The following is a 26,745-nucleotide window of genomic DNA, read 5'->3' as shown; positions in this document are numbered from 1 at the left end:
ACAGACGCACCAAGATCCTTCCTCAAGGCTTTCCAAATCCCCAGAAGAGAGTCTCTGTCTTTCCTGCTTCTCCATACTTTCCCTGTCCACGTATCGGAAGGTAAGAGTCGGATCTGCTGCCTCTAGCATTTCTTTGCCAAAATGAATGTAGTGTTCGAAAACTTTGGTAGTATCAACAGGTTGCTTTATGATATTTTTTCTAGTTAAAGCAACAACACTGAAATCTTTTACTTGATGAGCTTTAAAAAATGTTGCTTAACATTAATTTCATTTAAAGGCATTAAAAGACTGCTTCTGCATGATTGTTATTATTATTATTTGCAATATTTCCTTGTAAGGCTGAAATGCACGGCACAGAGGGAGAGAAAGAATGTGTAATCATAGAATTATGAGAAGGTCATGGTAAACTTTAAATGTGGGAGTTTTTTTTAACCTGTTGTCTACATTTTGCACTTTCACATCCTATTTTGAAGAAAAGTTGACTTAGATACAGAATCCTTTCCTCTCCCAATAAGAAAAAAAATCATAAATATTACAATGAAGTTGAGGTTTTGGGGTGTAAATAATCACTTAGGTCTGATTCAGAAATGGCTTATATCACAGCGGCTGCTTCCGCACACATTGGATAATCCACTTTCAATACTCTTTAGTGAACATTTGAAACTGATTTTCCATGTGTGGTACAAAAATCCACTTCAAAAGGATTGCGAAAGTGCATTGAAAGTGGATTATTCAATGTGTGTGGAAATGGCCAGTGATATAGTGCCGTCGTAAATAGAATTACAACCTTCCAAGTCCATTGAAGTCAGTGGGCCTACAAGGGTGCAACTCTGCTTAAGAGGGCATTGTTGGTACTCAAAGATGTTTGGCTGAAGGTGTAAACTGCCTTACCAGAAGGAATTGTGTTGACGACACAACACAGGGAACTGTATTGAAGTTCACGTGGTAGTATGAGAAAGACCCATCTTGCAGATTTTGGACTGTGTTGGCAGTTCATTCCATGCATGCAAGTTGATAAGGAACGAGTTGATAAGGAACATGCATGTATGAATTTGCAGTCTTTGAAATTAGTGTATTTGTGGTAAGGGGTTACACTGGAATCTTAAGCATATTTACTTCACCATACTTGCTCTTAAAGGCACTGTTCTATTCCCACACAAAGATCTAATAATATGCAGATATGAGCAGAGGCTATAAGATAGCCAGTGTTGCTGTAGTTGTTAGAGTTTCAGACTAGGATGGAGCAAGCCTGGGTTTAATTCCACCCCCTCCCCCCGCCAGCCCTTGCCAGGATGCTGTCTGGGAGATAGAGGACCTGTTAGCTTAACATACCTCATGTGATTCTGTGTGTGTTTTATGTGCCATCAAGTTGCCTCCAACCTATAGTGACCTGATGAATGAAAGACCTCCAAAACGTCCTATCATTAACAGACTTGCTCAGATCCTGCAAACTGGAGGACGTGGCTTCCTTTATTGCGCCAAGCCATCTCATTTTAGGTTTTCCTCTTTTCCTACTGCTTTCCACTCTTCCTAGCATTATTGACTTTTCCAGAGAATCTTGTCATGAGATTATTGTGATGATAAAATTGAAGAGTCAGACTCTGTGGAGTCAGAAGAACTTACTGTCCTTATAATTGGTGTACAGTGATATGGTTCTTTCCCTCATTTAAGAGGCAAGTAGGGGGAAATCTAATACTGAAAGTGGCTGTGCAGAACCCATGTACACAGAACTGAAGAAGATTTTAAGCCTTCTGGAGGACACATGCCCTCTTGAGAAAAAGCACTGGGAGGCAGCATTGCACTGCTGAATGGCATCACAGAACTCAGTTTCGTAGCTGAATTCAAGCATAAAAGCAAGGCAGATATGGATGGTGGCAGGCTTTATGGGTTCTTACAAAACATGTTGAGGCTATTGGGCACAGCCTAACTATAGCTAGTCACAATGACATTCCATTGGAATCAATTGACTATTTAAAAAAAAATTTGGACCAGCAACACTGATGCATCATTTGGTCGCTGTTAATAAAAAATATCATGTGGACTCTGTTCTGTTTTTGAGATTTCACTTTGGGACCCACATGGCTGCTAACAACTTCTTTCTCAAGATATTTGCGCCTGAATCCCTTTCCGTTGCTTCCAACATGACTTAACCATGGCTATTTTTTGCTGGACACTTGTTGGTCAATGTAAATAGAAACCAATATAAAGATATTACAGTATTGTAGAAAATGCCTTTTATTTGATTGCTCGAGAGATACAAGAAAAAAATCCTTGCCGGGGGTGGGGTATGACCCTCCATGAGTATTAGCAAGTTTTAGTTACTAGTTACAATTTTCTGAAATCTATATGAAATAAAATTTCATATATAAAGTCAGTCTCAAATCTCACTCCTAAATACGTGGAAACAGGTATAAAGCTTCCGTGGATGATGTTCTAAGTCGTGTATTCAAATATTGTACTCTGACATGGAAGTTGCAAAAAAAAAAATCATTGCAGCATTTTATGCATACATTGTAGTCCATGAAACCTGCTAGTTATATAGCGCAACCTAGTTTGATAGGGAGACTCATTGTAACTACGCCTGTACCCAAATTGTGCATCATTGGCAAGGGCATTCTTCTTGTGGTGAGCATCGTTCAAAAGTGAGGCTATTCTAACTTTGACTTCTGCAATGCATTCTCCGTGGGACTGCCGCCAAAGAAAACTTTGAAACTTCAGCATTGAATGCCACAGCTGACTTTCTGGTTGGAATAATCATATTGCTCTAGTTTTGAAGCATCTTCATTGGTTGCTTTCCCCCCCTTGGCCTGATTGAAGATGCTAATTCTTACCTTTATGACTTAGGTCCTACTCTCCCTGTCGGAACCAGAGTGCCTGTTAACAATAGTCTGAAAAATATCATCTTGTCCCTTTGCTTAGGGAGGTCAGAACAGCTTCTGTCCATTTGCTGTTTTCCAGCAATAGTTCTGGCCTTGCATAACAATCTCCTACTGGAGTTTGGCTGGCCTTTAGAAAGCCATTCAAGGCAGTTATATATAAGAGGTTTGGGGTGGACAATGGTTGAATGGTTATTTCTGCATGATGATGATTTCCTCTAATAAGGGTCTAAACGTTTTTTGTTGACACTGATTGTTCCCTTTGGGAATATCTTGGTTCATCTTTGAGGTGTGTGTGAGGAAGTGTTTAAACAAATCAATCAATAAAAAGGCCATAAAGAGCTCTGATACTCAAAAGAATTTTCCACGGCTTCCACTTGTATGAATCAATCTAAGGCTGCTTTTACACACATTGGATAATACACTTACAATGCACTGTTTTACTTAGAAAAATCCAGTTGCAAACGATTGCTAAAGTGCATTGAAAGTGTATTATCCAATGTGTGCAAAAGCAACATTACTAGTTTAGGATTTGAGCATTGTGTCAGGATACTACCAGATCTCTCTTGGAGCCTGAATGACTAATACAATTAAGTGTTGTCAAATATGAGGGCTGAAAGCCAACCCCTGATAGGGAATCCTGGCCAGGGCACTGGACACATGAACATTGTAAAACTCTATGAATGGTGTGAGGACATAGGTTAGAAACCTGCAGTGGCTGATTCCGCACACATTGGATAATGCACTTTCAATGCACTTTATCAATCGTTTGAGGTGGATTTTTTGTTCCGCACACAAAAACCCCCGTTCCAAATGATCTATAAAGAGGATTGGAAGTGCATTATCCAACGTGTGCGGAATCACCCAGTGTCCTCATTCCACAGGTGGAAGTGCTATAAACTAAAAATGAAGCACCCAGGAGGTTTTGTGGTTATCATGCTTTTGGTTGGGGTTGTTGTGGTCTAAATCTATTTCTGCTGTTGCCAAGCAATTACAGTGAAGTTGTTTTGTGATGATAACTCTTTCTCCTCTATCTCTGTCTTTCAGGCAATGAAAATGAAAAGCATGTACTTTGTGGTGGGCTTGATTTTAATGCTCGTACAAAGCAGCTGGCAGAGCACCCTTCGAGAAACAGAAGAGAAATCCAGGTAAACACCAGAGATCAAACTTTTTAAGCTGTAATAACCATAATGTGAACTCTGCATTTCCTTATATCCGATAACAAGCTGGCAAGGAAAATCCTGTAAGTTCTAACCTAATTACCCCCTCCCCATTAACTTCAGCACAACTCAGTATAATGTATAGCTGTGCATCAATTTATTAGTTCAAACGGTAGCATTGTGGTTGTTGTGGTCCATTTCAGTCATTATCAAACAAGTAATGATTCTTTTATATATATAAGCTCAGTACAGGGTACATACAGCACCTTTCAAATGTGCAATTGTCAGTGCAATTAATTTATTACAAACCGCACTTATAGATTATTCAAAGCTTCCCAGGCTGAACCATTAGATGACTCTAGACAGCTGAATGAAGTGAAACGTCACTCACAAGGTACATTCACCAGCGATTACAGCAAATTCTTGGACACGATACGGGCTCAAGATTTTGTAGAGTGGTTAATGACCAGTAAAAGAAACGGGTAAGCATACCAGACACCTCCATCCCTCCCACTCCTCCTTATAAATTGTCACTCGCAATGGTTTTTTAACTCACTCCTCCTTAAAATTTTGTCACCCACAATGTTTATTTAACTGGGACTATTTCATCATAAACTCAAGGAAAAAAAGACTATTTGTGTGAAGGCATACCTTGTCAGACTTCACACAGGTAGAACCATGCTAAAAGATTAAATATTCACCTGTTTGTTCATCCATCTATCTGTCCGTCCATCCATCCGTCCATCCACTCATCATTCATAAATTCTGATTTAGAACCTGTCCTACCTTGTGGACTCAGGGTTAGAGGCAACATTTTCATATTTATTTATAACATTTCTGTGCCACTTCTCAAGAAAACCTGGGAAAATGTAGTAAAAACAACAAAACCAAAATACAAATTGTTAAAAATTAAAGAACTATTCACACACTTTAAAAAACCAGGTAAAAAAACCCCAGCCAGAGCAAAGGTACAACATAAAATACAATATTTTATCGTATAGGTTTAAAAGATTGTTATAAAACAGACTCAGGCACACTGAAAAACAGTTTTAAATCCCTAATTTTAAAAGGAAGGGTAAAAAAGAATAATTTAGCATGGTGCTTGAAAGAAAGTACAGCTGGGACAAGGCGAACCTCAAAGAGAAGGGTATTCTCCAGGTGAAGTGCCATCACTGAAAAAGCCCTGTCTCTGGACCTACTTCACCTTTGTAGGCATGAGGTGGGGCACAGAAAGCAGGGCTTGTGAAGAGGACCTGGCAGGCTGGATAGTACAAGAGGATGCAGTCCCCAAAGCGTTTAAGGCTTTAAGATTTAAGAACCAGCACTTTGTATTGTGTCCAGAACACATATACAGATGCATATTTCCCTCCAAAGTGTTCAGTACCATCCAGCATCCTGATCTATAAATACTATATAAAGTCCCTTATAATGTTTTTGCAGCAGGAGTTGGCCAAGAGTGGACAATGGGCATGATCCAAATAAAAGTCCTTCCCTACATATCGCACTGAAATCAATGGGGATTGTGCAACAGCAACTAATGTGCTGTTGCGCAGCTTTGATTTTTTTTTTTTATGGGACATGCATGGGAGAACCTCTCAGTGGATCTTTCCCTGTGACTACAAGTGCAGTGTATCTGCACTTAAATCCCATTAAAAGCTATGAGGTTTAAACATACTTGACATTGGAGTGGATTATGACTAATATTCTAAACTTCTATTAGTTTAGGCTAGAGGTGGGCATGGACCAGGAAAAAAAAACACAAGCCATCGTTCTGTGGTCTGTTGCATTTCATGGACTATGGACCATGGACTTTTTATGGACCTGCCCCAATTCACAGACCAGTTGGTCCATGGTCCATCAATGCTGGTTTCTGTGCCACTTGCAAGCAGGGGCATGTAAACAGGGGCTTTAAACCCCTCCTTGCTCCAGCTGACTGGCAGCTCTGGAGCAAGGGGTTTAAAAACCAAGGGGTTTTTAAAATGCACCCCTGCCACTTGTGAGCAGTGGTGCAGGGAGTGCTTTAATCTTTAAGCCCCACCCCCGCTCCAGCTGATTGGCAGAGCCTGCAAGTCAGCTGGAGCAAGGTTTTTTTTAAAAAAACACTCCCCCTGCCGCTTACAAGCGGCAAAGGGAGCACTTTAAACTTTAACCCCTCTTTACTTCAGCTGGGCAAGAGCCCCATGGTGCAGAGTGGTAAGCTGCAGTACTGCAGCCCAAGCTCTGCTCATGACCTGAGTTCGATCCTGGCGGAAGTTGGGTTCAGGTAGCCGGCTCAAGGTTGACTCAGACTTCCATCCTTCCGAGGTCAGTAAAATGAGTACCCAGTTTCCTGGGGGTAAAGTGTAGATGACTGGGGAAGTCAATGGCAAACCATCCTGTAAAAAGTCTGCCAAGAAAACATCATGATGCGACGTCCCCCCATGGGTCAGTAATGACTTGGTATTTACCTTTTTTACCTGCTCCAGCTGACTGGTAGCACCCGCCAGTCAGCTGGAGCAAGGGAGGGTTTAAAATGCTCCCCCCCGCCGCTTGCGAGCGGCACACAGAGTGCTTTAAACTTTAAACCCTCTTAGCTGGCAGGCGGGGAAGTTCCAGAGCAACGGACCAGCCCAAAAGTCACGGTGTCCATGGAAAATGGGCGTCCCATGACCCACTGGTTTGCAAACACCAAACCAGGCTGATCCGTGTCAAATTTAGGTCCATTTTCCGGTCCATGTCCAACTCTAGTTTAGACCCACTAAGCAGGTGTACTTGAATTTTAACTGCTTCAAGGCCTAATCCTGTTTGCGTTGTGGTGGGAAAACAGTGTCCTGGATAGGACAGAATGACAACTGCAGCAGCACAATATCATCTGCTGTGTCATTGAAATAAGCAGCTGATCCAAACTGTTTCATTACCGACAAGGGCAAGGATAGTTGGTAATACTGCTATGTTCAATCTGGCAAAACAAGCACACAAACAAAAAGGCCCAAGGAAAGGTGTGTTAACAACAATATTGATTTAATCCAGGGAAGATCACCAGATTGCTTTACATTACATTAATATTGTATTGTATTTATTTATTTACTTACTTACTTAAATTTATAGTCCGCCCTCCCCAACCAGGTGGGCTCAGGGCGGATCACAACATTTTAAAACACACTACACAATTCATCAGCAGTAGCCATTAAAATATAAATAATACATATCATTCATTTAAAACATATACTACCTCCATATAGATACAGTTTTAACAATTGTAATTGGAGTGTATGTCTGATGACATTTGTAATTGTAATATGATGAAATCTCGGCTAGATAGTCTTTTTTGTACTTCAATAACTTATTGTAGAAAAATATCAGCAGGTTATTATTGTCTGGTGAAGAAGTACAAAATGAGGATCTCCCAAAGCAAAAATATGTCATTGGCATTTTTTTTCAGTGCTTCCCAGTTATAGTGGTATTGCCATTAAAATGAATATTTTTTTAAAAAAAACCTAGCTTGCCATACTTATTTCCAGTAAAATACTGCTAGTTATATGAATGCATCCATACAGCTACTTATATCTTTAGGTGGATGCTATTGTCACAATGTATGATATGATGCTGACACACCAGTAATTCTTTCCTATTCTGGCCCCTCTGTGTTGGTAGCACAAAGTGAACATAATACTGAGCATCATATGCCTTGAAATCAAGTATAACAGATAAAGTTTGTGGAATTCACTCTTACATACATTTAAAAAATGACACTACTAGGATTTCAACTATGTCTCAAAGTAGTAATACATTTTGAAGCTGTATTAAGTTCCATACTGTGCAATTCCTATTTATTTCCAGAATGTATTGCATAATCTATTGCACAGTCTATTGCATCGGTATCACTGCTTCAATCTACCCTTCCTCTGACAGAGAATTCCTTACTTAGCAGAAAGGAACATTTTTTTTATATATATATATATATATATATATTATACCCCGCCTTTCTTCCCAATGGGGACCCAAAGTGGCTTGCATAAATCTCTCCTCCATTTTATACCCATGACAACCCTGTAAGGTAGGTTAGGCTGAGAGTGTGTGACTGGTCACCCAGCAAGCTTCCATGGCAGTGTGGGAATTCGAACCTGGTTCTCCTAGACCATAGTCTGACACTCTAGCCACGATAAGCATGGTGGCTCTGTGGAAATATAGGTCCCCTTTGACCACCAAAAGAGCCTATGCTGGGGATCATGGACCTGGAGACTAAAATAAGAGGAGAACTGGGCAAAGTTGAGTCAAAAAACTTGCTGGATCCAAGCCATTATATATTATATAATGAACTATACATTAAGATACAATGAAATTCTAAATTGAGTTAAACTCTTCTAAGTCCATCTATATCAGTTTTTTCTTAGAGTATTAAAAAAAACCCTTTAATTAGATGAATTATGTTATTTCCTTAACTTTTAAGTATATACTGCCTTTCTAATAGACTACACCTTATAATATGATCACTATAGCGCTACTACCCGCAAAATACTAATTAAAACAACAGTACACATAAAAACTCAAACAGCATAAAGTAAAACACAGAAAACAAAGGGAGAAAACGGGCATACAGAACACGTTTCATCTGGCTTTTAAAAGATGACAAAAGTGGTACCGGACAAACTTTTCTTGGGAAAAAGTTAAACAAAAGGAATATAGGTGGAAGGGCAAATAAGCTCAGATTCCTTCAGGATATTAAAAAAATATTTAAATCTGCAATAAGTGCATCTCAGAATGTTTGCTGCAGAGGAAAGCTACCTCCAAATTGAAGACAGCGCTAGTATGGCTAATAAGCAAAGACGAAGGCTTCCTTTAATGTCAAAATCTTGCTCAAATTAGGTGAACAAGAAAGAGCACAAGTTCTGACAATAAACATTTCTTTTAAAAAATTAGAAACAGAAAACCAGCTGGGGAGGCACTTGGTTACTTGGGTAAAGAGAAAGGGCTGGAAGGATTGCTAAAGGAAGACAGAGAGAGGTGGCAGAGAACCTAAATGAATTTTTTCGCAGAGGCTTTCAGTGAAGAATATGTCATGCAAATACTCATGCTGGAGCTGCTGTTTTTCAGGAGGTTGTTGGGAGAACTGAATCAAGCATAGGCAACAAAAAGTAACATTCTAGGCCAGATGGAAAAATTGAAAACTAACAATGGTCTGATTCAGTATCAGGCAGCTTCATATGTATCCAAATTACTGGGTCTTAGGGCTGCCAGGTCCCCCAGTGGGGGTAGGGGATCCCTTGTTCTCAGCTTCTGGCCCCCACTGCCACTCACACGGCCGGGAAAAAAACCTCCCAGCCAGTGCACAATGGGCGCGCTTCTGCTGGCCATGATGATGTCACTCCTTTAAGTGATGGAAGTGACATCATCACAACCCACTGGGAGCATGTGTGTGCAAAGCGCGCGCACAAGAAGATCATAAGAGTAAGTGCCAGGAGGGGAAGGGGACCTGTATACAGTCTTGATGAAACAAAGGCTGATTCTGCACACGTGGGATAATGCACTTTCAATGCACTTTATCAATCATTTGAGGTGGATTTTTTGTTCCCCACACAAAAAAATCCATTCCAAATGATCTATAAAGAGGATTGGAAGTACATTATCCAACGTGTGCGGAATCACTCACATTCAAGGTCCTGTAATTAATTCAAACATGAAACTGTTGTTCTAATTTTTGTTATTCTAACAAAAATATGCAACTTGTTGATAAAATAAGCCTCCCTTCTAGAGCATTAGAAGGTAGCAAATGTACTAACAACCATTTTAAAAAGAGGGATCCAGAAGAGATTTAGTACATGGCAAAAAACTCTCTTGAGCAACAATCAATCTTTCTTCTACAAAGGTCTCACCAACCTTTTGAAGTTCTTTGAGAGCAAACAAGGGTGATCTGGTAAACATTTCTACTTGGTTTTACAAAAAGCTTTTGACAAAGTCTTTCATCAGAGGCTCCTTAGCAGTCATAAGATATGAGGACAGATCGTCTCATGGATTGATTAAACTGGTTGAACAGGAAGCTGAGAGTAAAAGTAAATGGAACAGCTATTGCAATGGAATGAAGTGAGCATTTGATATTGGGACTGATACCTTTGTTTATAAATGATCGAGAATGATGGGTGAGCAACAAAGTGGTGAAGGATGGTGAGGAGACCAAGATGGGTTGCAAGGAGCTCTAAAAGGATCTTTCCAAACTGGATGACTAGGTGACAAGGCAGCAAATAAAGTTAATGTAAATGAGTAGTAGTATACGTTAATTTAATTTCTAACCCGCCCTCCCCACAAGCAGGCTCAGGGCGGGTAACAACATTGTTAAAATACAATAACAATAAATACAATATAAAATTAATAATACAATGCTAGGTACAAAAAACAATTTAAAGCCACAAACCATCCAACAGCTGTGAAGGTAGTACAAAACAATATGCTTCTTCAACAATTGGGAAGGGTAGGGCAGGCAGGTTATAGATGTTTTCAATAATAGCGGATCAAGGTCACAGCAGAGAAGCTGGCCAGGTACATTGAGGCTGATTTAAATGTATGCTGATGGAATCAAATCTGACCGGGAAACACATCTTGGCCTCATGGTAGATAAAAATGACAACAACTCAGTGTGTGGCAGTGGCAAACAAAAAGGCAAATTCTATACTACAGATTATTAGGAGAAGGGTTGAAAATAACTTAGCCAGCATCTATGATATAACTGCACTTGGAATATAGTGTACTGTTTTGGTAACTGTATGTCAAAAACAATATTGTACTACTTGGAAAAGGTGCAGAAGATGCCAATCAAAATGATCACAGGATTGGAGCATCCTTCTGATGAGCAAAAGTGAAGGAGTTTGGGTGAGAGCCAGGTTGGTGTAGTGGTTAAGAGCGTGGGACTCTAATCTGGAGAGCTTGGTTTGATTCCCCACTCTTCCACTTGAAGCCAGCTGGGTGACCTTGGGCTAGTCACAGTTCTCTGGAGCTCTCTCAGCCCCACCCACCTTACAGGGTGTGTTTGTTGTGGGGATAATAACATACTTTGTAAACCGCTCTGAGTGGACATTAAGTTGAATGTTATTATTTATTATTGTTTTTAGTTTAGGGGGAGAAATGCCTAAGTGGTGAGGAGACATAAAACCATGTTTAGAGACAGTAACAATCAGAATGCCAACAACAGAGGAAGTTCTAGCCTCTGTGCCCTGCTTGTAGACCTCCTGGGGGGCACTGTGGAAAACAGGATGCTGGACGAGATGAACCATCCCTCCAATCCAGCATGACCACTCTTATGTTCTTACATTCAGACATATAAAGAAAAGCCCCATTCACTTTGCAGACAACATGAACTATTGTGCCTCCAAACAGAGTCATAGCTTTACTCATTCCTTTCTCCTTAATTGTTCAATCATCATGTTACTGAACAAAATTGTTCTGCCCAAGACACGGGGATCAAAGAAAAAGAGGATGGATGCAAACCACACCAATTTTAGTGATCATCTGGAGCAGTATATAATGTACAAGTGAACAAAAGATGCAAATGTGGAGATTTTTAAAATTGCAAGCGTGCTCTTTAATATATTTGTTGAGTTCCTTCTGCTGCTGTTGTGTTTGCCTTGGACTGGATGCAGTTAAATGATTGGTTGGTTTGGTGAAGTTTGAAAGTGAGTGGTAGATGTTGTCTGCTTGGAATTTTTTATTTACAAAAATAGCCAGATCAAGGCTTTCAAAAATAAACTTGTTGACGCGCTTTTTCCCAAGGGCTATGCACTTATATGATACATGCCCAGCTACTTTTTGGCATATGTGATATTGATTGTTCGAGTCTCTGGATACAGCCACCATACACACTGTTCTGTAAATTGCATCTCCATTTACAAAACGAAATTTACTCATTTCAACTCTCAGAGTTTGGACAATTTCACTAATTCCATTTCATTAAGAAGATCAGGGCTTTTTTTCAGGGGGAACGTGGGGGAACAGAGTTCCGGCACCTCTTGAAAATACTCAGCAATAGTGCTTGAAAATAATACTATTTCAAAGAATCCCATGTGTTTCTTCCTCATTTTCCTCTTGAGAGTTCCGCCACCTCTTTTCCCAGGAAAAAAACCCTGAAGATCAAGTAGGAGTTTAAATTAAAGTAAAGAATACTTTCTTATAAGCTCCAGTCAAAAACATTTCTATGATTCATTGGAACATGACTCTTCATACTATTGTTCTCTTATAAACTCTGATTCTGTTTACCAGAAGATTGAGCCTATTTCAGAAGTAATGGTTCCAGAAAGAATTGCTCATGTTCAGGCAGATTCCAAAGGCACTAACAATACAATCCCAAGAACACCTTCTTGGGAGGAAGCCCCACTGAATAGACCTTAATATAGTTCTGGGTAGACCTGCCTAGGGTTGCTGTCATAAGAGATTAAGCAATCAAGTGTGTTGTTGTGACTTGTACCAAAAGTGGCTACCAGTTGGCTGCCTACTGTGATGGATAATGGATGCTACTTACCATAGCAGCACAAACTTGAATTATATGTCATTGTTAATTGCAATCAGATTAATACAAGCAGGAGAATTTGCATTATGAGCACGTTATTTGCAGGTTTCACCTAATCTTTATTCTTACCTTGAGCCTCCTTGTAGCCATGAAAAAACTAAGTGATTGGCAGAGCAAACCCAATAATTTACTGCAGCTGCACGTTCCGAGGGAAGATTGATAAACAGTGTTTCAGAGAAATTTGCTGGCCCAATACTGATCTTCTCATTGAGGGTCCACTGATACGCTTGTAAGAAATCCCAGGGTTCCACAGAAAGTAACCACTGAGATCACTCATATTACCTTAATTGAAACCAATTTACGACTAAAAACTCCTAAAAGAAATGTTATAAGACTTTGTGTATTCCATTCCTCCATTTTTCTTCCTTGTCCATCGCCACTTTCCACTGAGATCATTTGCCGTTTCTAATGCTGACAGTCAAAGTAATATGGTACTTTGCTGTCTCCCGCACATCAGTATTCCATTTATTATTTCACTGCTACTTCATCATTAAGTGTTTTGTTATTCTTCTTCTGGGTCATGCGTCGTCTTCAGCGGTCACCATATTTGTTCCATCCTCTTGCTGTATAATGTCGCCATCAAATGATATCGGCTAACCAAGCTGAATAGGAAAAAAATGAAAGTCCCAAATAATCAGTAAGTATGACCCTGTTCTGCGTGCGCGCAAGAGGCACAACATGGCCTTCCTAGGGGTCTTTGCGGCTGTGCTAGTTACTGGGGCTTCTGTGAGCTCTCTGACCATCACCTTTCAGCCTCCCAGTACCAAAACAAGAGCTCTCCTGCCTTCCTCTGGTTATAGAGCATCAACCAGAGCTTTGCATAAGCCCATTCTGAATAGACCAAAGTCCAACAGCTCAGACCGTTGTGTTGTGAGTGTGACCCTGTAATATCTCTTTCTTCTTCAAGTAACAGAAAATGCCACTTGAGAGCTGTGGGGCTGAATGCCTGGTATCAGGTTCTTTGCCTTGCCCTGCTAGATCAAGCGTAACATGCTATGGCTTGGAGGCTCATCACATGATCAGGGCCAGTGTGCCCCAACTGGCTTCTGGGGTGCAAAGGCGCCCTTCAGACCTTTGCATCTGGTCTCTCCACCTGCAATCAGCTTGGGCTAGACTATTCCCATGAATGGTGAATAATGAAAGACAAATAGCTCAATCCTGAACATATTTACTTGGAAATATGCCTAAATGATGTGTGATGAAGACTAAATAATTTGACAAGAAAAAGCATTTAGAGCTGGTTCATACAGCCACTCCATTCATGTTCACTGCTTTTTCTTCCACTTACTGCAATCCATGCTCGTATCAAACGGGCTCACCAAAATGCTATCCAGACCCTGCTGCTTACCACTTCATGCCTTCTAAGCAATGAATGGACCATTGCAAGCATTGTGACAAACAACGCAGATGTCCAGGTCATCAAGAGGCATAGATCACCACATACTGAGGAAGGACTGACTAGCAATGCAATCCTAAACAGAATTATGCTCTTCTAAATCCACTGACCTCGGTTGATTTAAGACTGGTGTAACTCTGCTTATGGCTGCTTGTGAATTGTGAATCTGAATTGGCTCTTTGATGCTAATCAGCTCATAAAAACCTGGTTAGTTCCAAACAACAGTCACGGACCTTTTAGGTCTTTTAACTCTCTTGCGAAATAGTAAATGACTCAGTAATTACTTATGAGCAATAGAATGGAAGGACATGCATGCCATATGATCAGGCTTTTGAACCTGGAAAACAAATTGATCTTCAATTAGGAAATGATTTAGTTTTTAAATTCCAGTGTGGGATTACATGTCAGTTTGTTATTTGGCTCAAACAGTGGCTGCTAAGTAATAAAAGAAAATTTGCAACAACAAAAAAATTGCACCAGCAAATCTAACAAGTTGCTGCTGCTGCTGTAACCCTCCTAATCTGACACTTGCATTATAAAATACTGAGCAGGACTGGATGATCTTAGCTGTTGGGTGCACCTGTTTACCAAAGAACGGTCAGGTGTACCCTAAGCTAAAACAGTGACCCCTAAATGGGGGACAAAAGAACTAGTGGAAATGGCATGGCTCAACTGCAGGACACATAAATTGCACGTGTAACGTCCCAGATTCAATCCCCAGCTTCTCCCATCGAACAATTTTCTGCCAGTCATTACTGAGATAGATGGCTCAACGGTCTGAATCTGTGTTCAGCTAAATGAATAGATTAGAATCTTTATGGCATTCGGTGCCAAAGTCATGGACTACACATAGAGTTCTTTGTCCTATAAATTGTAAATGTAATGAAAGCACATCGTAACAGTACACTGATAAGTGGATTTTTTTCCCCACCTGTGCAAATATAATTTCAATAATCTAATGACTGTGGACCTCTGCTCCAGACAACAAAGACAAGAAGAAACAGAGAAAGAAAATCTGCTGGATCAGCTCTCAAGGTATTTTACAGGAAATAAACATTTTACAATAGGGGAAGTCAGCAAAAATAGATAATAATGAGGGGGCGTGGTTCAGTGGTTAGAACAACTGGTTCACAAAGTCCCAGATTCAATTCCCAGCATATCTTTTTAAAAAGGACCAGGTAGTAGGTGATGTGAAAGACCCCATCATGGGACCCTGAAGAACTGCTGCCAGTCTGAGTAGATGCTACTGACCTTGATGGCCCAAGGGCCTGATTCAGAAAACAGCAGCTTCATATGTTCTATTTACCTGGGTCAGCAGAATGGAAAAGGCCACTACCCCAGTCTCACACCTGAGTACGTTCCTAGCATGTTGGTTCTGAGCTAGAGATCCATGTGTGCAGCAGTGCGCCGTGGGCATACTGCTGAACCTGGTGGATCTTTTGTCGAAGGCTTTCACGGCCGGAGAACGATGGTTGTTGTGGGTTTTCCGGGCTGTATTGCTGTGGTCTTGGCATTGTAGTTCCTGACGTTTCACCAGCAGCTGTGGCTGGCATCTTCAGAGGTGTAGCACCAAAAGACAGAGATCTCTCAGTGTCCATCCCAGCATATCTTTTTAAAAAGGACCAGGTAGTAGGTGATGTGAAAGACCCCATTTCTGTCTTTTGGTGCTACACCTCTGAAGATGCCAGCCACAGCTGCTGGTGAAACGTCAGGAACTACAATGCCAAGACCACGGCAATACAGCCCGGAAAACCCACAACAACCACCTGGTGGATCTTCTCTGCGAAACACTGACCGTGCTCATCTGATCATCGGGTTGGAGGAAAAGACTGACTGGGAAGAATCTTCCCCAACAGAAAACTAGTCTTGTCAGAGCTGACAGCATTAGCCATCTAAGGAGTGGTGATGGTGTAGTACAGAAGCATCCTGTGCTTTGCTCTGGAAGCGGAGTCGTGGTTCCCACCTTGTATGTCCATCAAGACTGCATCTAGATGCCTGTTTCCACACACAAAAACATACACACCCTTGCTAGCTTGGGAAAGTTTTGTAGAAGTACATCCCATTAACTGCATTTTGTTCCAAAAGGAATGGGCTAGCAGCTCAAATGAGACTTTTATCATTGCTCAGATCCAGTGATCTGTGTTTCATGTATTGTATGTAAAGGACCATCCAGTCGCAGCTGATTTATGGCGCCCCTCCCTAGGGTTTTCAAAGCAAGCAGGGCTGGCGCCAGAGTTTCTGGCACCTGAGGCCGGGGGGGGGGGCAGTTTCAGGACTGCTCTTGCCCCCTCATGCGTGCGCACGAAAATTGCGAGTGCGCACCCAGACTGCGGAGCAGCGGGCAGCTGGGCAGGAGGGCTGAGAGGCTGCCGGCCCAGCCAGGCATGGCGAGCGGCTAGGGAGGTGTGTGTGTGTCCTCCCAGCCCTCCCACTCCGTTGCTCCGCGTGCCGCCCTAGATGCCTGCCGCGCCTGGCCCTCAGCTGCTGCTCCCGACCGAGGGCGCGTGTTGGCAGCAGCAGCACGGGAGAGCTGGGAGGCTGCAGTAGCTGTGGGCCAGGCGTGGCAGGCAGCCAGAGCAGCGCACAAGCAGCTTCCCATCCCTCCCGGTCAGCCACCCGCACGCAGCTGCTGCCAGCTCCGCAGCGCATGCCCCCGGCCCCCGGCGCCCCCTCCGGCACCTCAGCGCTGGAGGAGATCTCCAGGCTTGCCTCAATGGAGGCGCCGGCCCTGAAAGCATGTAGAAGTAGTTTGCCATCGCCTGCCTCTAATGACCATTGGTTTCGTTGGGGTCTCCATCCAAGTACCAGGGCCAACCCTGTGTAGTTTCCATGAGCTGATATGATAGGGCTAGCTCAGGTCACAGAATCACAGAGTTGGAAAGGGCCATACAGACCTTCTAGTCCAACCCCCTGCCCAATGCAGGATGAGCCTAAAGCATCCCTGACAAAGATTCATCCAGCCTCTTCTTGAAAACTGCCAGTGAAGGGGAGCTCACTACCTCCCTAGGCAGCTGATTCCACCTTTGAACTACTCTGTGAAAAAAGTTTTTCCTAATATCCAGCTAGTACCTTTCTGCATGGAATTTAAGCCAGTTGCTTTGGGTCCTATCCTCTGCTGCCAACTGGAACAGCTGCTTGCCCTCCTCCAAATGACAGCCTTTCAAATATTTAAAGAGAGCAATCATGTCCCCCCTCAATCTCCTCTTCTCCGAACTAAACATTCCCAAGGCCCTCAGCCTTTCCTCTTAGGGCTCAGTCTCCAGACCCCTGATCATTCTCATTGCTCTCTTCTGCACCCTCTTGATTTTGTCCACATCCTTTTTGAAGTGAGGCCTCCAGAACTGCACACAGTACTCCAGGTGCGGCCTGACCCAGGCAGTATAGAGAGGGACTATAACCTCCTGCGATTTCAAAGCAATGGCCCTTTTGATACAACCCAAGACTGAGTTTGCCTTTTTTGCCACCGCACCACACTGACTGCTCATATTTAGTTTACAGTCCACTCTTACCCGAAGATCTCTTTTGCATACACTACTACCCAGAAGTGTATCCCCCATCCAGTATTTGTGCTTCACATTTTTGTGACCCAGATGTAATACTGTGCACTTATCTATGTTGAATTGCATCCTGTTCACAACCACCCACTTCTCCAGAGTATTCAGGTCTTGTTGAATTTTAACTTTATTTTCTTGGGTGTTTGCCACTCCTCCCAATTTAGTATCATCAGCAAATTTAATGAGTAGCCCGTTTACCCCTTCATCCAGATTATTGATCTGGATGGTCATCCACATCAGGGCAGCTTCATACATTACATGGAAGCAAATATAGTGGTGTGTATCCAACTATTCTATGCACAGAACATGATATCTTTCTACATTTCTCTCAGCTCCTGCAGCCTCATTCAACTCCTCATCCTGGGGTCATAGGACTCGTGCAGAGGAATAAATGGGAGGGGCTGATTGGGGGGGCTGAAATAAGGAACAACAAACAGAAGAAATTCTCCTTCCTCTTCTGCCAGCTCAGCTCCACTGGGGAAACTGGTCTATTCGTCCCCTTGACACTCCAACCCACCAATATACACAGCCCACATGGATCCTGCAACCCCAGGAATGATCTTTCTAGGGATCGGGAGGGGCTGCTAGAATAGAGAGAAATATGGGAACCATGCACAGATACTTCAGTACATGCCTGTGGTTACCCTGTGTACATGCTGCAGGAAACAGCTGGTTGTAGTTTCCTCTACAAAACATGTTTTTGCCACATACATACATTACACTTTTATATATAGATGTAAAATGTTTTGTTTTAGGCAGATTTCCACCAAAAGCCCTTAATGGAATTTACTTCAAGTGGAACTGGTTCTCAGAAAAATAAGCTGACCCTAAATCTGCCTGCCTCCCACTTTCCAAATCGCTATGTGCTGTGACAGTGAGAAACACATAAACAAAGAAAAGTAAGGAATTTTAAGTGGAGAAAGTGAAATGGGATCCAATATTGTAAAGATTTTAAAAGATCCCATATGGAATGGAAATCATTCCACTGTGACGTGAGATTGACAGAAATACTGTCCTTTGCAATGCAAAGAACCTTATGGAAATCTCAAACAGGAGGGGGAAAATAGCAAAAAGAAGCGGGTAGGTAAACAGGAATGTGGGAATGCACATGCGCTGTGCATTGATGGCATCTCAGAGAGGGAATTAGCAGAGGCATTAAGGACTAGCATTGGCTGAGCACTTTCAGCCTCCCGAGTGACACGTCCATTTCTTCCTCCATTCTTTGCCAATCCTAGGGTGAAAGGGGGGGCATGGGTGACCCAAACCTGTGACATTTTTAATTTGGATGGAGGTAATTTTGTGTATGGGCAAGCAATGGAGGCATAGTGAAGCTAGTTGGTGAGTAGGATAGTTGCACTTACTGTATAGAAACAGTGCCATCTAATTTGTTCCCATTACCAACTTCTAGCAACAGTCAGCACATCCAAAAGAAGAGGAGGCAACTCTTTACATAAGTTATAACTTAAGCCAAAGAAAAAGTTTATACATTGTTTGGTAGGACACACTGGTGTGTATCCAATCACACAGTTCTTCCGATAAAACAACATTTCCATTGGCAGAAGAGGGGGGGGCAACAATTTTGACCAATTTCCAGATTCCTGCTTTGCTACTGAGAGTCTCTTGTGCGCTCTCTCGCACGCGTGTGCGTGCGCAAACACAAACACACAGAACAAAATTTCAAAATGCTAAGAATGCAGAATGTTAGCTGCGGCAGTAAGGAAGGGGAGGAATTTATGAATGGTTGGATACACATTGTTATTTGCAAACAATTTCTTGGCTTTCACTAATGTGCTTAATACCCCACTCACCTCAAACCTCAAGCATATCTTGATTGGGAGATGCAGATCTAATGTATGTATCTAGTATGTTTTTGTCCCATCCTTTCCTCATGAAAGGCAGTGTAGCTGGTGCTCCTTTTCCCGTTTTATTTTCATAACAACCTTGTGAGATAGGCTTGTTCACTCAGAGACTGACTGCCCCGTGGTCACTCAGCAAATTCCATGGCAGAGTGAGGATTCAAACCTGTATCTCCCAAATCTTAGGCTGTTACATTAACCACTATACAATACTGGGCAATCCTAGCACCACTTTTAATGGTGTCCTTTGGGTTTCTCCTTTTGAGGCCATAACAGGTGCAATTGGGGGGGGGGGCACAACTCCATGGCAGGAGTCTTGTCAGCCTGGGATGGGTCATAAAACCAGCTAGTCAATAGGATTTGCTCACACGGAAACGAGTGCAGAATATTACTTTTCCCAGAGGCATAAGTGGAAATAATTTACTTTTATAATAGGAAATAAAGGTTTGTACTTTAGGGTTACCTCGACCTGGATAGCCCCGGTGAGCCTCATCTCGTCAGATTTCAGAAGCTAAGCATAGATGGTCTTGGTTAGTAATTGAATGGGAGACCTCCAATGAAGACCAGGGTTGCAGAGGCAGGCACTGGCGAACCGCCTCTGTTAGTCTCTTGCCATGAAAACCCCACCAGGGGTCAACATAAGCCAACTATGACTTTAGGCCACTCTCCATATGGGGGTTATTTGGGAGAGTGGGCTAAAGTTTCTGTTTGTGTCTGGGCTGGGCTGGAGAAAAGTTGGAGGAGCAAAAAGCCAAAATATGAAACTGAATCCTAAGATGAGTGTTTTTGTTTTAGCAATGGACTTGCCAGACGTCATGCTGAATACGAGAGGCACGCTGATGGCACCTATACCAGTGACATCAGCTCTTACTTGGAAGAGCAGGCAGCCAAGGAATTCATTGCTTGGCTAATGAACGGACGGGGGAGAAGAGAGTAAGAATTCGTCTGTTGCTGTCCTTAAGCATTCCTTACCTTTTGGGGAGATGGTTACCAATCAAAGCCTAGCGGAACCATAATGTATCCCCCCCGCATTGTATTTGATACTTCTAATTAGTAACTGAAAATATTGTCATGGGTGTGATCTTATCCAATGGCCAATTAAAATGCTATTGTTTGCAAGTTTATTGTGCTGTCACTTGCTTGAATACACGAGATTTCTCTGTTCAAGTCATCCTGAAGTCATCCTGTATTTAACTTTCACCCAGGTCCCTCCCTGCCCAACTGAGGTCACCTTCTTCCGTCCTCTTGGTCACCAGAGTTCCATCATCTCCAGTCTCTCTCTTTTCCCAAGTTACACCATTATCCTTATTTGCTTTCTGTTTGCATTCTTCATTTAAGCTTTTTGAAAACACTAAGGCTTATAGAGACTCCTCCTCTTCGAGCCTCTTCAAGAAATTGCTGATAAGCTCATCATCACACTGTCACCATCTTTCCCAGCCCCTTCAGAAGATTTTGTTCTACCTTCCCACTCTCATTCGGCAAGATGTACAATATTTACCCCTCGGCTGCCTCAAAGCATCCCATAACTCTAGACTGCCAACACCTCTGTCAGTCACCTGTACTCTATCAGTAACCACCTACATCTTGTTCTCACCACGCTTTTACAACCTCCCTTTCTTTTTGCTCCTTGGCCTGTTCTACCCACTGTTGACTTTGATCTATCTCTCACAGTACCCAGACATTTGGAACAATATCTTCCATCATTTCCCCCTCTCTATCAAAGCCCACTCTCACCAGCCTTCCAGCCCCTATGGGTTTGTCAGCACGACTTGGTGGTTGAAAGATCAACAGGCCTCATCTCATCTGTACTTATTTGGACCTGTAGACTGTGAGCTCTCTGGAGCAGGGTTCTCGTACCTTCTCCCTCCGTTCCATGTTCCTAATCTCTATTGCCAGCTGTAAAGGCAATGTGTATGTCATTGGTACTCTATAAAGGTTGATTACTATTACCTTAATAATAATAAAAAGTGATCGGAGAGTCAATGACGTGTTGGAATTCAGGAAGAAAACCGATCAGCAAAAGGGACTTCTGAAACATCTGTTTATAGCCCTGAATTTGAAGTACATCAGCTCTTCAAAAGATTCCTGTTGGAATGGTTGTAAAAGGATGATATGAGACTGAAAACACTTTGTTTAATAATTATTGTGTGTGGGGGGCGGGGACAATTTCATGAAGGTGTGGCATTTGCTGTTTTTATTGTCTCTAATACTAGATATAAGTCCTGAAAGACAATCCATAACAGACATCCATGATACACCTTACTTTTCTTTTATTCCCTTTGACCCTCCAAAGAGGCACATAGAGGTTTAACTTTGAATTATGCAGAAACAGTAGTAACAGATCAACAGTGCAATTTTTTTTAAAAGAAGGAATTTAGGATGGTGAAATATAAAGAGGGATTATTTGGAGTGGAGAAGTGGCAGAAGCCTCTTCATACATTATGAAGTACCTAGGTTGAATGTGGGGTCTGGCAGACGTAACGCAATTGTCCATGAGTTGTGGTTTCTCAATTCCTGCATGGGTAGTGCTTGGTTAGGATCAGGACTGTGGCATACATGGGGAAAGAGCATCAGCCTTCTTCCCTGCTCCATTTCCCCCACTTAAAATTGGCCCAGAAGATGCTATTGGGTTGCTGGAGAAATTCAGATGATCTGAAGGAACATGTAGGTTTCTTCATATAGGGTTCCTCTGGAACTATTTCAGGTTTTAAAACGGTGTGTGTGTGTGTGTGTGTGTGGTGTGGGGAGACAGAAGTCCTTTCTCTGTTTACAATTTGATCTTAATCCTAATCAACCATTTAATGCATGGGAATTGAGGTGAACCTGCCGTTCCCATATGGTTTGGTTACATCTGACATAGGGTGGGGATTCCAGGCGCAGCCTATGCACTCCATAATGTATGAAGACCATTGCATATAACAAGCTGTACACCCTGGAGAATGGTATCAAGAAAGAATAACAACACTCTGAAATTTACTCTGTCAGTTTTAAATTCAAGAACTTTCTCAAATCCAAGGCAAGTTGGGTGAGGAATACACTGGCTACTGTTCTGTGAGTGAACCTGTTGAGAGATACCTGTAGTTCCATAAACAGGAAGACATTTTTCACCATATGTCTGTATGCTTTCACATAATTGAAAAGATGTAGAATAATACATTGACATATTCTCAGTAAAATCATTAGAGTCATCTACTGTCTATAACAACAAAATAGTTCCAGTCACAAAATCCTTTTTAGGAATTAGAATCTCGGAAGAAATATGCAAAAAGAAAGTACTAATACATTGCAAGAAACAGTGGGCTTTGATGTGAGAACCTTTAATTCTGAAGTACATTGGACACAGCATGTTTACAATGAATGTTTTATATTTTATTTTACTTTTGACAGCAGTATTGGGGTTTGATATGTTGTCTATTCTGTTTTTGTCCTTGATTAAAATTATGAGCAAGGAAGTTAGAATTTGGTCTCGAGACATTTTTGGCACAACTCTTATATCATATAGGATAGCTGGCTCTCATGGGCCTTCTTTCTTAGGTAATTTGGAAACATCCGAGTTCATACCTTTGTATCAAGCCTTTCTGTTTACTGTAAAATAAATGAGTTTGTCCTTTGGGAATATAGGTTCTTGAAAATATTGAAATGCTACATCTACAATGTTTTGAATACAGCAACAAAAGTTCCCCTGGTATAACTGCATCAGTACTAAAGATATCTATATCTCTTCAGTTGAACATATCGCCATAAAATATAACTCAGTTGGTTTGGACTGGAGTAATACAGCTAATTCACTAGAGGAACTGTGGAATCACAACAATTAACAACTACACCTCTATATTGTTTAACACATGAGATGGTCATGGAGTTTGGTCATGAACAGAGATGGGCACAAACAGCAATACGAACTAAAAAAACCCATGAACAGCCCAATCAGCTGTTTGCGGACAAGCTGTTCGTGAGGCCCCATTCTAAACGAACAGGTGGTCGTTGCAAGCCTCATTCGTTGCTGTTCATCAAGCCAAACAGTCTGGCACCTGCAATCAATTCCCTTGGCTCCCAGAGGCAGGGACTGCCTGCACTCTGTCTGAACTCCTGCTGTTGCCCTGGAAACCCCAATCTAAGCCCAATTTAGCTTGATAGGCAGGTCTTCCTTTCAAGTGTGGTGCTCCAAATTTGTTACAAGGAAGCAAAGAGCAGGGGGGGAAGAGGGCTCCCAGCTCTGGTTTTGCAGACAGTGAGGGAGAGACAGTTGCTGTTGGCATTTTGAGAGAGAGACAGGGAGAGTGCTTTGGGAGCTTGAATTTTCTTTGTGTGTGGTGGGATAGGGATCTACCTCTTCAAGTTCCAGGGCTGCTGCCAGGCTCTGGGCCAAGCTATTATTTATTACTGGTACCTTTCCTGTTGCCTGCTCAGGTAAGGTTTCTGGGAGTGGTGCGGTAGGGATCTACCCCTTCAGGTTCCAGGGCTGCTGCCAGGCTCTAGGGCCAAGCTATTATTTATTATTGGTACATTTCCTGCTTCCTGCTCACGTACGGTTTCTGGGAGTGGTGTGGTAGGGATCTTGATGGCTGGAGGAGGGCCTGCTGGCCCCCACAAACAATGAACAACGAACATGTTTGTGAACAGGTCATGTTAGTCAATGTTCGTTGTTCATTGTTCGTGGATGGTAACGAACAACGAACACTATGTTCGGGGGTTTTTTCCTGTTCGTGCCCATGTCTAGTTATGAACTTTGGGACAAGTAGAAGTTAACAATATCAGGTATCATCTAGCCAAATTTAAGGGGGAGAGAGATGCATGTGTTTAAATCTCTACCATTGAAATGAGACTAACAGTGCTTGGGAGTAACATTTTCTTGGGAGTAACCAACATTTTCTTTGGAGTAAGCCCATTGAATAGACCTGAGTAGGATTCTGAGCAGACCTGCTTAGCATTGCTCTGTAAAGTACTTAAATTGAGCTTCCTTGGACCCAAAATGTTTCCCTTTATTAGTTATGCTTTTTTAGAAACTGTTTTCTAGACGTGAAAGAGCTCTCCAGCTGAAGAGCTAGTGGATATTAAACTAGTGGATATATGATTTTTGCTGTGGAATTTTGGAGCTAAATTATAAGAGACGTGTTTGTTTTGAGCCACAAGGAAGTTATTTTGTCCATTTTTCCTTTTTAAGTTTGTCAGAAGGCACTGCTAAAGCTGTAAACATTGCCAGAAGACATCCAGATGGCACTTACAACAGTGATCTTCATGAAATCCTGGATGAAATTGCTACCCAAGAATTCTTGAAGTGGGTGCTTGAGGCGAAAGTGACGGAGAGGTGCATACATTTCAGCTAACCATATTTAGCTTGTCTTCTATACTTGGAGTACAAACTAGGCGTATTGGAAAAGACTCCCTGTTTTGCAAAGTCTCTTGTCAAACCAATTTGTTGTAGCATCTGAATCCAAACACCTTAACAAACTGGATTTGTCTCTTTACCAGAAAGTGGGATCCTAAACCACAATTTAATTCTGGTTTAGATATAATGCTGCTCTAACCACCCCCTTGACCAAGGTAGGGAGAGGGGCGGGTTTGTGGAGTGCTTGTGGAGTTAGTGGACTTCACCTACAAAAGAAACGACCTGCATTTATTAAGGTACCTGGATTTAGTTGGCACACCAAAATGGAGCTAGAAGAACAGGAAGTTTTTCCAGTCATGTTCCATGCACAAAGGGAGAAAGAATGTGGTGGGGGATGGGTGAATGGAAAGCACATATCATTATGAGAATGAACAGGACTTTTTTCCATTACAAACAAACTCTAGGTTGTTTGTAATATCTCAATGCAGCCAAAGAGAATTCAGAGGAAAATAAAAAAAATTGGTTTTACCTCAGGCTCTGGATTGCTATTTTCTTTAGGCCAATGTGAGATCTTTCCAAATTGTCCTCTAAAGGTTGATCTTTGTGATGATAGCTACTTTGAAGGAAGTTGCCATGTTTTAAAGTTGGGATCTTAAAATGCTAACCCAACTGGTCCTTTGGTGACCCGTTTTGAGATTTACTTCTTAATAAGCGTTTTCAGTATTTTGGCTGTTCTAGATGTACCATTATTATAACCACAACTTACTTAGCGATGAAAGTATACAGGACTGTCTGTAGATGAAAAGTTCTGTTAAAAAAAAACCCTAGATGGTAGATGCAGTCAAAATTAAGAATTATTAAGACCTAAGTCCTATGTATACAATGCCCCATTCAGTATAGAGGTTCTTATATCTGATTAAACAGGCACAGGATTAGACACTCATTTTAATGATTTAAGTAGAGAGAGGAAACTGTGCTACTGAGTTTTCAAAGTGCTTAATTATGGCTCAAATATACCAACATTGTACATAGAAGTGTTCTCACACAGGACAAAACATCACAATACTCTAGAGGAAGATTTCCTTACTAAGGTTTACTCATTTTCACTAGGAAAGAATATCAGAATCCACGAATGTGGATTCTGAACACAGTACCTGTTTCTAACTTTTGCTTTTTCTTTTGCCAGGGATCTTTCGGGAAAATACCAAGGAGGTACAGAATAAACATGGCATAAATTAAGATCTTCACAACATCAGCTACCTGTCATTAGGGAATTTTGAAATTCACATGTTTTAATGTTTCAGGACCTGTACCCTAAAGCCAAACAGCTCATCATTTATTCTTTCATCCAACTATGAAAGGATTGTGTAGAGGATATAATATTGACAGTTGGCCAACTGAAGTAATAGGTCTATTGACAGAAGTACTCTATGATTTTTCCATTTATTTAAGGAGGATTCTAAACAAGTCGCAAGCAACTGCATCTATATTCAGCAGTGGCATTTTTGTCTAGGAAGATGAAGCAATTGCACAGTGCAATTCTAAAGAGAGTTAGGCCCTTCTCAGTCTATTGGCATAACTCTGCTTAGAATTGCACTGGTAATCACTAAATACGACCCCTCTCCCCAACAAACCTAAGAGATTTGCAGTTAAAATTATGGAAACTTCCCTCTTGAACCTTTTGTTATAAGAAGACTCAGATTTCCAGGTTTCAATGATAGTCTTAAATAAATAAAAATTCAAGCTTTTTTCTGGTGTCTAATGTCTAAAATCTTTGCTCGTTCAAAAAGAAACTTTTTAAAGAAACAGCACAGAACAGAGCAACATTTATTTGTTTGATTAGGAAATAATATCTGGCCTGCTATTCAGCAAAATGTTATCAAAGCTTCTTGCAATGTAAATAGAATCGAACGAAACACCAATACAATCATTAATCCAATGTAAGCCCTGACCTGGAAGCAGCAGGTAACTTAGGATCCAGGAAAACCAGGTTTAAATCCCCACTCTGTCACAGACGTTTGCTGGTTGGCCTTCAGCTTGC

At 41.7% G+C, this 26,745-nt stretch overlaps 1 protein-coding gene across 1 annotated transcript; it reads left to right on the top strand.

Moving 5' to 3' along the window:
* On the top strand, positions 1-26,452 carry GCG (glucagon). The gene is made up of 7 exons (XM_054972627.1): positions 1-100; positions 3,924-4,024; positions 4,357-4,518; positions 14,947-15,000; positions 20,171-20,308; positions 24,540-24,683; positions 25,891-26,452. The coding sequence occupies exons 2-7, from the start codon at positions 3,927-3,929 to the stop codon at positions 25,925-25,927; spliced, it is 633 nt and encodes a 210-aa protein (XP_054828602.1). The 5' UTR covers positions 1-100; positions 3,924-3,926; the 3' UTR covers positions 25,928-26,452.
* Positions 26,453-26,745: the final 293 nt, after the last annotated feature.

The sequence above is a fragment of the Eublepharis macularius genome, chromosome 2 (genome assembly GCF_028583425.1).
Source record: "Eublepharis macularius isolate TG4126 chromosome 2, MPM_Emac_v1.0, whole genome shotgun sequence".
In the NCBI taxonomy this organism is placed as follows: domain Eukaryota; kingdom Metazoa; phylum Chordata; class Lepidosauria; order Squamata; family Eublepharidae; genus Eublepharis; species Eublepharis macularius.
The sequence above is the reverse complement of the archived record's forward strand: the minus strand, read 5'-3'. Positions and strand labels throughout refer to the sequence as shown.